This window comes from Neoarius graeffei, chromosome 10 (genome assembly GCF_027579695.1).
Source record: "Neoarius graeffei isolate fNeoGra1 chromosome 10, fNeoGra1.pri, whole genome shotgun sequence".
Taxonomy (NCBI): Eukaryota; Metazoa; Chordata; class Actinopteri; order Siluriformes; family Ariidae; genus Neoarius; species Neoarius graeffei.
The window spans coordinates 77,818,122-77,830,992 of NC_083578.1; the positions used below are offsets into that span (position 1 = coordinate 77,818,122).

The following is a 12,871-nucleotide window of genomic DNA, read 5'->3' on the forward strand; positions in this document are numbered from 1 at the left end:
TTAACAGGCATTCTTTAATACACAACCCACAACAATTTATCTCATATTATATATTATTAAAACAAAACAGTTGGTATTCGGAATTAGAGATGTAAACCATATGTATCATGCATAATGCAGATTGAACACAATGTGTTTTAAACAGATGCAAATACAAATAGAAGGTGCAATTATTTTAAGAACTTGCTTGAAAGGTGAATCCACTGCCAACAAGAAACAAAAACATGCAGGCATGAGCGAGTTGTCAGAAAAAAGGCCACATTCAAGAACATGAATTTGTGGTGGTCTTTCCCAAATGCCTGGTCTAAATGACAGTGGTTTAAATTAGGCTAGTCGTTAGATTATATTTTGGGAAGTAAAAGCAACTAAATTAATTAAAATAAAAAAAAGGATTATACACATCTCTTGAATGATATGAGGTTGAAGAAATGTCACTGCTGACATTTCTACCTCTGGGTTTCTTTCCAGTGTTTCATTAAACAAACAAACAAACAAACCCCACCCCTTCTGGTTTAAGCCACACCCACTTTGGGTTTGTATGCAAATACAAATGCAGATGCGAATATTTGGCACACTCACCGGCCACTTTAATAGGAACTTGTTCTTGAGTCTAAGGTTCCTGTTCTTGGCTGCAGGAGTGGAACCCAATGTGTTCTTCTGCTGTTGCATGCTGAGATGCTTTTCTGCTCATCACGGTTGTAAAGAGTGATTATACGAGTTGCTACACCCTTCCTGGCAGCTCTGGCCATTTTCCTCTGACCTCTCTTATCAACAAGATGTTTCCACCCACAGAACTGGCTCTCACTCACTCAGTGTTTTTTGTTTTTCGCACCATTAAACTGTGTAAACTCTACAGACTGTTGTGTGTGAAAATGCCAGGAGATCAGCAGTTTCTGAAATATTCAAACCAACACCCATACCACAGTGAAAGAAAGTCACACTTTGAGATCACAATTTTTCCCATTCTGATGTTTGAAGTGAACATTAATTAACTGAAGCTCTTGATTTGTATCTGTATGATTTGATGCATTGTGCTGCTGTCAAGGGATCGGCTGATTACAGAACGGCATAAAACAGCAGGTGGATGGGTGTTCCTAATAAAGTGGCTGGTGAGTGTATATTGTGTATCCCTTGAAGCAAAATTCCACTGAACATTTGCATTAAAGGCCAAACCGTCATGTACGTTGAAACAAAACAATAGTCTCTCTCTCTCTCTCTCGGTGTGAAGGATGATACTGTACTATACTGTGTAGGATGACATTCATACTGTGGAGGAAAAGCATCAACTAGTAAGGGCATATCACCTCTCCTGTTGTGGTGGTTATGTATTATTCATAGTTTTTTTCTTTTTCTTTTAATTTCTTTTCTTTTTTTTTTAAATTCCTACTTGTGGGCCATCCTACTCAGGAATAACAGGTAAGCGTGGTTGCTGTGGTAAGAGATGAATCTGTGCTGGTTTCTTCACAAGATGACCAGTACATGTGCTGCCATTATTGTCATGGGTCCTCCAACTCACACACACACACACACACACACTGGAGAGCTTGGTGCTTTTCACATGTCAGGGCATTCAGAAACAATCTTCGGTAATTGAAGACTGGGATTTTAACAGGTCCAGCTGCAAATCTGACCCGCATTCCCTGCTGTCTAAAACACGAGGACCTCCATTACATCTTAGGGTCAGTATTGAATTAAGCACTCGAATGCCAAGAAATCTCTTTCTCTCTCTTGTGCAACAGCTGTTGTCCGAAAGCCAAAGTAACATGATGAAGGTCGTGAACACAGTGAGTGACGTGTTCGACTCCATGCAGAAAGAACCTGGGAGCATGGTGTTCTTGAAGGCAGACTTGCAGAGGGCTCCGGTGCCCAGTGGACTCCGGCCCAGGGGCTGCTCCAGCGGAGAGGGTAAAGACTCATGCAATTATCATATCATCCTACAGTACCCATCCATCTGGCAGTAATGATCCCTTGCTTTCTGCTAACTCTTCAAAATTCACTTATTGTAAGATGGTGTTTGGTGGAGTCCGATGATGATGATGATGATGACGATGGACTTTTTATATTTTTTTGTTTTCCAGGCCGCCCAAGAGACTGCAGTGATATCTATGCGAGTGGACAGCGTGAAGATGGGATCTACTCCATCTTTCCCATACATTTCCCCTCAGGCTTCCAGGTTTACTGTGACATGAGCACTGAGGGAGGTGGCTGGACGGTGAGTCCTGGTTGTCTGATCATGAACTCTGAAACACCTGATTGGTGCATGAAGATCTTTATAATGAGGTTTTACTGAAGGAACGACTTTAAGCTGTGAGCAGACGTGTATCCAAAGTCAAATCAGAGTCCAAAACCAGGAAGCAGACCAAATGTTGGTCCACATTACCTATACCTTCAAAGGCAACTTAAGGCCTTAAGAGTTACAGATTAGTGATGGTTCAGTTACTTCAAATTTCTTCTTCACAAAATTCTGGATTATTTTTCATCGGCTATATTGATTGGCTGCATTACAGTATTTTTTTAATGATTGGTGTTTCAAGGTGGCAAAGCAGTGCAATGGTTAGCACTGTCGCCAGCAAGCAGGTTCTGGGTTTGAACCTTCCTGGAGCCTTTCTGTGTGGATTTGCATGTTCTCCCTGTGCCTGCATGGGATTCCTCTGGGTGTTCTGGTTTCCTCCCACAGTCCAAAGACATGCGGATTAGGTCAACTGGCTACAATAAACTAACCAGTGTGAGTGTGAATGGGGGTGGCACGGTGGTGTAGTGGTTAGCGCCGTCGCCTCACAGCAAGAAGGTCTGGGTTCGAGCCCCGTGGCCGGCGAGGGCCTTTCTGTGTGGAGTTTGCGTGTTCTCCCCGTGTCCGCGTGGGTTTCCTCCGGGTGCTCCGGTTTCCCCCACAGTCCAAAGACATGCAGGTTAGGTTAACTGGTGACTCTAAATTGACCGTAGGTGTGAATGGTTGTCTGTGTCTATGTGTCAGCCCTGTGATGACCTGGCGACTTGTCCAGGGTGTACCCCGCCTTTCGCCCGTAGTCAGCTGGGATAGGCTCCAGCTTGCCTGCGACCCTGTAGAACAGGATAAAGCGGCTAGAGATAATGAGATGAGATGAGTGTGAATGGCTGTCTGTCTCTTTGTGCTAGCCTTGTCATCGACTAGATTGTCATTGTGTAGACATTGCCCATGTCCTTTTCTTTTGTTTATTTCCAGATTTAAATAAAAAAAATTGAGATTTTCAATTTGGTCTCACATATTTTGGACCCAGCTATAGATAAACATATATGGCCTAAAGTTTGTAGACATCACACCACATCTTCCCCAAACTCTTGCCACAAAGTTGGAAGCATATGGGTAATGCTGTAGCATTACAATTTCCCTTCACTGGAACTAAGAAGGCCAAAGCTGTTCCAGCATGACAATGCCCCTGTGCACAAAGCAAGCTCCATGAAGACATTACATTAATGGCATTTAGCAGACAAATTTATCACTGTAACATACAACATAGCCAGGGGTCAAGTGCCTTGCTCAATGGCACTTCAGCCATTCTTGCTGGTCTCGGGAATCAAACCAGCAACCTTGTGGTCCCACAGCTCCTTCTCTAACCATGAGGCCATGGCTTCTCCAAACATGCCTGGTGTGGAAGAACTTGAGTGTCCTGCACAAAGCCCTGACCTCAACCCAAATGAACACCTTTGGGATGAACTAGGATGCCCACTGTACCCCAGGCCTCCTCACCCAACATCAGTGCCTGATCTCACTAATGCTCTTGTGGTTGAATGAGCAAAAATCCCCGCAGCCACACTCCAAAATCTATTGGAAAGCCTTTCCAGAAGAGTGGAGGCTATTATAACAGAAAGGGGGATTAAACCTGGAACTAGATTTTCAACAAGCACATTGAGTATAATGGTCAGGCATGCATAAAACCTTGGATCCAAGCCATGCAGTGTCGATAATAGTGAAAATCCCAGGTGGAAAAATAATCAGGGATTCATAAGCATAATTAGGCCTGAAGGTAATCACTGGTTGTAACAATACTCAGCTTGATGGTATGCATCCTTCATGAGCAACTTCCTCTTGGTGGGCAACCGCAGAAGCTGATATGTGTGTGTGTTTTTACAAAATTTAAGCACTTTCTAAAACCAGTAATCCACTGTGTTTATATAACTTGTCTCTATCTCGCATGGAAAGAGCGTAGGCTGATGACCTAGAACCCTTTTAAAGGGCGTTAAATGCAGAGACATGTCCATATTTAATTTTTAGAATATTCCACCCACGAAAGGTACCAACCGCACTTAGCTTGATTGTCAGAACGATGCTGTTACAGATATTTTCTGATTCCTTGCTACACCATTTCTGTATGTGGTCATTACTCTGGGGAGAAAATCTGTTCAAAGATCCATGTTAACCTCAGATTCTCACCAAAGGCTGCTTTCCAAAGACCCTAAATATCTGTTTGAACAGGCAACTAGCCAAGGGTTTATCATGCCAGCAGGACCGTTTTGTGGAGCCTTAGACAAAACGAGCATAGAAAGTACATGACAATATGCAGTCTCTTGGTGTCTCTGACACGTACTCCAAGTTCTATTGGTCTGTGAAAATGAAGAATAGGAAATGTTTCCTGACAATTTAGTCATTTTAATGTGAATCATTATATCTGGAAATTAATTTGCTGAAACTCTGGTATGAATGAATTCATCACTAATAACAAAGCAGCTTTAGATGTTTTTTTTTTTTGCATGACATCATCATGGCGGCACAGTGATGTAGTGGTTAGCACTGTCACCTCACAGCAAGAAGGTTCTGGGTTTGAGCCCAGTGGCTGACAGGGGCCTTTCTGTGCGGAGTTTGCATGTTCTCCCCGTGTCTGCGTGGGTTTCCTCCAGGTGCTCCAGTTTCCCCCACAGTCCAAAGACATGCAGGTTAAGTTAACTGGTGGCTCTAAATTGACTGTAGTTGTGAATCATTGTTTGTCTCTATGTGTCAGCCCTGTGATGATCTGGCGACTTGTCCAGGGTGTACCCCGCCTCTCGCCTATAGTCAGCTGGGATAGGCTCCAGCTTGCCCACGACCCTGCACAGGATAAGCGGTTATGGATAATGGATGGATGACATCATCATGCAACAAGAGATTCTTATTCTCAGGAGACTCTTATTTTAGTCAAATGTGCTTTTGTTTCTGAGAAAGTGTTAGCCTTGTTAATGTTTTCTTTCCCGCCCAAGCACATCAACATCAGTGGGATCCTGAAGAGGAAGAATGGATCTATTATGAGGATTTAATAGTTGCAATGCCCCTATTCATCATCTCTGGCCTCCAGCATTTTTTGCTGATGAGCGGTGAGCTGGAGAGGAGCAGATTGAATTCAGACGACAGAAGAGAGAGAGACAGAGAGAGAGAGAGAATGAAGAAGGAAGTGAAGGAAGGAGGGAGATAGTAAAGATTGAAGATTGGATTGGAGAAAGATTGAGTGGGACTTCCTAGTTCTCTGAGGTATACACTCTTCAGGTCAAAACTCTGTTTATCTAACACATACCAATAAAACACCTTTAGACTGTTTTTTTCTTTCATGTACCTTCTCTTAGTACTTCATTTCCATTACATTTTTTCCCGCAAGGAATAGAGAAAGATGGCTAGAATGAACCAAGAGAACCTAAAATTCATTAAAAAAAAAAAAAAAAACACGTCTCTGGAACAAACAGTGGTTAATTGGGGCAGATACCTTTGCTGCCGTAATCAGATGTATAAACGTCTGTGGAACAGCTGTAGCTGTCAAGCGTGTCTGCAATAATGGCCCTGTTCTACCTCACTATGTATACAGGTGCAATCCCAAAAAACTATGGTGGCAAAACTTCAACAAATCAACAAGTAGTAGAGAGACTTAGAGAAAAAAAAAGTTAATGTGGCACTTTATAAGATTTGTAAATACCACTTTTACATTCTCTGTTCTATAGACAAAAAAATACTTTTAACGATGACTATAAATACCTAGATGTACACCACATACTGCCTGCTATATGCTCCTGCCATTTTAAAGGACTGCCTCAAACACATACCGGTATCATTCAGTAAAGCCAGAAAATACTGTATAAAGCAACAAACTCTTAGGACAAATATTCGTCAAATGATTCATGTTTTAATTAAGGCATACGGTATCAATTTTTCGTTTTGTTTTACACTCAAGCTTCACATCACCACAAGCCAGTAATGCTGTTTTGATCTTAGAATAAATGCATGCATGGAAATTTTTCCCCTAGAAATGCAGTTCTATTAATACCCCTGTTACAAACAAAAATCAAATCTGGAGGCAACCTGGAACATTTCTTGACATCATGTCAAATAACATTTCCACCATTAATATGCAAAGTCTAAATGTCAAACTGGAGCAGAGTTGGACGATGTTGCTAAAAATAACATCCTAGATATCTGAGGAACTGTACTTTTCTTCAAGCAACCACACAGTCAGTCCAGAAAAGCAAAAAACCAGAGCACTATGTGATAAGCAAATAATGTAATTTAATGTATGCAGAAAATAGGTCTTAGAAAATCTAAGTTTATCATCAAGGACTAGGATTGGAGTAGAGTAGAGTAGAGTAGAGTAGAGTAGAGTAGAACCCCTTTAGGAAGCAAGGAACCCTTGAGGAACCCTTATTTCTTAAAGGTTCAGCTACATATGAGGGTGAGTCAAATGAAATTCTGCTTTGTTTATTGTGTGAGTTCTACTTGCAGTTGGGTCATACTAAAGACCATCATAAAAATGGTACCTACTGCTGTCTGGCAAGGCATGCTACAATATGGATGCGAGGGGGGAGTCAAACTATTACAGTTACCAGATGACCAGCCCCCTACTGTAACCCTAGCTGTACAGGCAAGAGGCTGAGGGCTGTAGAAGTGGAGATCAGCATCGCCCAATGTGTCTTAAGGACCTGGTTAGTACTAGGTCGGGAGACTGCCAGGTCCTGGCACAGGAAGGACTTTGACTTTTGTTTATTGCAAAGAGGTGTCACATAAGTGCATAATTTTTCCACATAATCACCATTTCTAGAAACAAAAATCTTATGGTTGCATGTACAGCCACTGAAATTACAGTTTTCATTTGACTTATAGGGTGGCACAGTGGTGTAGTAGTTAGCACTGTCACCTAAGAGCAAGAAGATTCTGGGTTCAAGCCCAGTGGCCGATGAGGGCTTTTCAAGGTGGAGTTTGCATGTTCTACCCATGTCTTTATGGGTTTCCTTTGGGTGCTCCGGTTTCATCCACAGTCCAAAGACATGCAGGTTAGGTTAATTGGTGACTCTAAGTTGACCATAGGTGTGAATGTGAATGGTTGTTTGTCTCTATGTGTCAGCTCTGTGATGACCTGGTGGCTTGTCCAGGGTGTATCCTGCTTCTCACCCATAGTCAGCTGGGATAGGCTCCAGCTTGCCCACAACCCTGCACAGGATAAGCGGTTATGGATAATGGATGGATGGATGGATTTGACTTATAATTCCTTACTTACTTAAAAGTGGAGATACACTATATGGCCAAAGATTTGTGGACACCAGATCATTACACTGTCACATATTTTTTCTGAACATCCCACTCCAGATTTAGTCCTGACGTCACTCTCCTGGGAAGGCTTTCCACAAGATTTTGGAGTGTGGATATGGGGATTTGTGTTCATTCAGCACCAAGAGCATTAGTGATGTCAGGCACTGATGGTGGGCAAGGAGGTCTAGGGAGCAATCAGCATTCCAGTTCATCCAAAACCATTCAATGGGGTTGAGATCAGGGCTCTGTCTTCCACTCCTGCCTTGACAACCCATATCTTCATGGAGTTTGATTTGGAGACAAGGGTATTGTCATGCTGGAACAGGTTGGCCCTCATTGCCAGAGAAGGGAAACTGTAATACAAAGACATTCGATTCTAGATGACTGAATGCTTCCAGCTTTGTTTAGCAAGCCCCAAGTGGCAACCTCTGCTCCGGAAAAGTGAAGCCAATGCGGAAGTGCTAAAATCTGCAGTTCCTTGAATGGCCACTAGAAACTGGCTCCAAAAGCGAGTCTCATCTCATCTCATTATCTCTAGCCGCTTTATCCTGTTCGACAGGGTCGCAGGCAAGCTGGAGCCTATCCCAGCTGACTACGGGCGAAAGGCAGGGTACACCTTGGACAAGTCGCCAGGTCATCACAGGGCTGACACATAGACACAGACAACCATTCACACCTATGGTCAATTTAGAGTCACCAGTTAACCTAACCTGCATGTCTTTGGATTGTGGGGGAAACCGGAGCACCCGGAGGAAACCCACCCGAACACAGGGAGAAGATGCAAACTCCGCACAGAAAGGCCCTCATCGGCCACGGGGCTCAAACCCGGACCTTCTTGCTGTGAGGTGACAGCGCTAACCACTACACCACCATGCCACCCCCAAAAGCGAGTCAGTTCTCATAAACTCCCATGTTAAAATGTCCAACTTTACAGCAAAAAGAAGCATGTTTACAGCCTGGTACAAAAAACAGTTTGGTCTCTATAGCTAGTTTCCCCTTTCATGACAACTGTATAGAGGGTTAATTTTTATATAATTCAACAGTTTAAATTATATTGAGCCATACATTTATGCATAATTGGGATGGGGCTGATTTGAGCGACAGCTGGGTTTGTGTCATCTTGTTAGCCACGAGCTGGCATTACGTCAGAACTCAAGCCAAATTCACTGCAGGTGGTGCATTTATGTAAATTATTTATGGAGCCTTGCTTATTTTCGTCTAAGAGCTTTTCCATGCAAACAGAACTTTTCCACACTACTACACCTCTAAGTTACTTTAAATTGCTTTATTAGATTGCACTTACCTTTCAATATTTTTGATGTAGTTGCTGCCGATGAAGTTTATCAGGATCTCCGCTTCAGTAAATTAGGCTCAATTAAGATTGAAAACATGACACTCCTTGATCAAATATGTTATCGGACAGTTACACGCCCAGTTTTTTTTTTCTAAACCAGCTGTTGAGGTTATGGTCTGTATCTGATGGATTAGTTTTATTTTAGTTTAACCAGTAGCTTGTTGGCTATCTCGCATAGCTAGTTCGTTAACTTAGAGGTTAGTAGGCATGTTCCAGCTATACTATTCCAGCGGCCGGGCTTAACTATCACCGCCCCTTTCTCTATTTATGGACAAGCCGAGAGTTTGGCAGAGTCAGGCGCTGCCAAGATGGCAACACCCATAGTCTCTTTATTTGAGCTTCAAACCCGCTCTTCAGAAATACTACGAGTGACATCACAGAGACTTTGTCCATCTATTTTTGCAATCTATGGCAAACCCCCATTTATGGGTATGATGGTCAGGTGTCTACATACTTTTGGCCAAGTAGTGCAGCAAACATGTATGAATGGTGACAAATGTTACCTTTTAATGCTTAACCATTAGTTTATGGCTATAAATAAAACAATTTGAAGTAGTTCGGTTTTATTTCACATAGGTGCTTTATATGACCATTTTTGACTATTCCTACAGACCCTGAACCATCGACTGTAAAAAATAAATAAATAAATAAACAAAACATAGGCAGTTTCTCTTATTGTCTCTAAAAAAGTGAAGCCACCAGAGGTCTAGTGCCCCTGCTGGCTGGCTGCAGTACAGTTTTTAGCACTACCCATCACCATGTGTTTCAAAGACAAAATAGCCCATTTTCCATGTGATGTTTCTTGTCGAAACTTTTTTTTCCATCGACAGTGTCTCATTTGAACAGCTAGTTTTCCATGTACTGATATCTGTACTGCCAGGAATTAGTTTTTAAAACATTATTCTATTATATCGTAAGGAGGCATTGATATATTTGGGCATGAAGTGATTGACAGCCTTAGTTGGAGGAGACCTGCTACAGCCAGCCAGCCAGCTCACTTCACCACAGGATTTACCGTCATATACTCTACCTACTTACTTGCACTTATTTAGACACATACGTTAATACTTAACGATTATTCCACAAAATTGAGTCGTACATGAGCTGATAGCCGACGAGGCGCGTAGCTCCAAGTTGGCTATAGGCCATGTACGACAAGATTGAGTGGAATAACTGTTTTATTATGTCCACATTCACTGGATTTTGAGAAACAGAGCATTTTTCTTTTTACTTTTTACAAATTTGATAAATAAAAACTTTATACAAAACGTCCGACAAAATCATTTCCGCTTAACAAACCGGCGAAATGACTAGCAATTTGTGAAAAATGCTGTAATAATAATAATTCTTGAAAAATAAAAAAGATCCACTCATTCCATCAAATACTTTCATTCCATATTTTGTTGCTTTTTTTGTATATTTTGGGGTTTTGTTTTTGAGGAGAATTTTTATTTCATCCTCAGTTGGTTCAGCAAAATGCTCCGCCATTTTGTTTTCCTCTACTCACGGTATAAGAGCTGATAGCCTAGTAGTAGAGTAGCCAATCAGAGCATGCAGTTGCTTATATCCAGTGAATGTGGATAGAATAAAAACCGCTAGCCATTTGTATTAAAAACTTTTGAAACATTGAGAGGTTTCATAGTTTAATCACACGAGCTACCTAGCCATTGATAGCTATACTATTTCAGTATTAATGATATCCCGCCAGCCAGCTATGGAAATTTGTGCAAAAGCCATTTGTTTGTCAGTGAACACGTTCATTAATGCATACACACAGCAAATAACATTAGGATGGATTTTAAAAGTAGTTAGTTTACAGTGTGCTCGGAATAGCCATGTGTCTCAAATAATGAGTTATGAATTCACACTGCACTGCTGGAGCATTTCTGCATCAGTATGATGAACGAACTTCCTGTTCATCTCCATGTGATAAATGTCCTTCCAAGACACATCCACATTAATGAAATATCTCCAGCTGAAACTGTTTCAGCTCTCTTGAATAGAAGTAAGATTGATTTCCACAATGAAGACATTCAACCACCGGTTGGACCATGGAGGCAGGTCCAATGGGTGGGCATATCAGATGAGTGAGTGTACCTGACTTTGAGTCTTGTCTCTTCCGCGAAGACTTTGGCTCCAAATTTGACAACATGGTGGAGGAATTTTGCATTCATTTCTATAGAATGCGAAGCAATGGACCCACATGGGCCATGTTTTCTCTAGTCGATGCTCTGAACAGATAAAATCTGTTTTGAACTTGAAGCAAAGAATAACAGGTCTCCATTGATCATTAAGTATTCTATTTTTGTCATCCCATCCACTTTTTTAACTAACTTTTGTGGTCACTTTTCAGACAAGAAAGAGTAAATTCTGTGAAAGCTGAAACATCCAGTTCATCTTGCAAAGATTTAAGAAAATTTAACTTCATATGTTGCTTATAGGGGCGCACGGTGGTGTAGTGATTAGCACTGTCGCCTCACAGCAAGAAGGTCCTGGGTTCGAGCCCAGCGGCCGGCGAGGGCCTTTCTGTGCGGAGTTTGCATGTTCTCCCCGTGTCCGCGTGGGTTTCTTCCGGGTGCTCCGGTTTCCCCCACAGTCCAAAGGCATGCAGGTTAGGCTAATTGGTGGCTCTAAATTGACTGTAGGTGTGAATGTGAGTGTGAATGGTTGTCTGTGTCTATGTGTCAGCCCTGTGATGACCTGGCGACTTGTCCAGGGTGTACCCCGCCTCACGCCCATAGTCAGCTGGGATAGGCTCCAGCTTGCCTGCGACCCTGTAGGACAGGATAAGCAGCTACAGATAATGGATGGATGGATGTTGCTTATAGGCCCTGCGATGACCTGGCGACTTGTCCAGGGTGTACCCCGCCTCTCGCCCATAGTCAACTGGGATAGGCTCCAGCTTGCCTGTGACTCTGGATAGGACAGGATAAGCGGCTACAGATAATGGATAGTGTGAATGGTTGTCTGTGTCTATGTGTCAGCCCTGTGATGACCTGGCGACTTGTCCGGGGTGTGCCCCGCCTTTCGCCCGTGGTCAGCTGGGATAGGCTCCAGCTTGCCTGCGACCCTGTAGAACAGGATAAGCGGCTACAGATAATGGATGGATGGATATTGCTTATAGCATTGTCCTTTGCCACCATAACTGATATCATGGCTGTATGTTGTGCAACCTACACAGAAAATCAATGGTCACCTGTCATTTTGTCGCTTGCAAGTGTGAATGCAAAATTATGACAGCACTGACAGGTAGCTACTCGAGTTCTACATAATGAGCACCATTTGTCAGCACATATAGAGGCTTTGCACAGTCACGTGACCCCATAGCAACAGTAACTATGCTGCCATGACAGGAGGCATGCTTGTAGTGCTTCATCCACCCAAGTTAGTTGCAGGGCTGCCAACTTTTCAAAATTCCTTGGAGTGAGATTTTTTTTTTGGGGGGGGGGGGGGGGGGGGTTGACGGCAAAATTTTTCCGCACACCATGCAGTAAGTGGGAATTTTGTATTCAGTTTGATATTCACTTGTCCCCCTGCATTCTGGTGTTTTGTTTGTGGGTCGTCCAGCTGGAGATGGACAATAGGGGGGGTTGAGATTTTGGATTTAGTAGATGTTCCTGCATTCTGGTGGATTTTTGGAGTGGCCTGCTGTGCCATACCTACATTCTTACACACCCTGACTTGCCAGGCCTTCAGCTTGTGGCCAACAAAAGCACCAAGTTTTGGCTTAAAGGTGAAAAAAGCCCAAAAAATATCTTTAAAAAAAAAAAGCCCCCACACTAAAAAACTACAGATGACTGCCAATGTTCCTGTAGCCCTATAGACCTCATCTCATCTCATTATCTCTAGCCGCTTTATCCTTCTACAGGGTCGCAGGCAAGCTGGAGCCTATCCCAGCTGACTACGGGCGAAAGGCGGGGTACACCCTGGACAAGTCGCCAGGTCATCACAGGGCTGACACATAGACACAGACAACCATTCACACTCACATTCACACC

The 12,871-nt window shown here is 42.8% G+C and overlaps 1 protein-coding gene across 1 annotated transcript in view; it reads left to right on the top strand.

Moving 5' to 3' along the window:
• Nucleotides 1-12,871, top strand: part of LOC132893556 (fibrinogen C domain-containing protein 1-like) — a 193,467-nt gene that overhangs the window by 45,600 nt on the left and 134,996 nt on the right. The window contains exons 4-5 of the mRNA XM_060932748.1: nucleotides 1,740-1,905; nucleotides 2,079-2,212. Of these exons, the coding sequence (XP_060788731.1) occupies nucleotides 1,740-1,905; nucleotides 2,079-2,212 (300 nt within the window). The remainder of the gene's footprint in view (nucleotides 1-1,739; nucleotides 1,906-2,078; nucleotides 2,213-12,871) is intronic.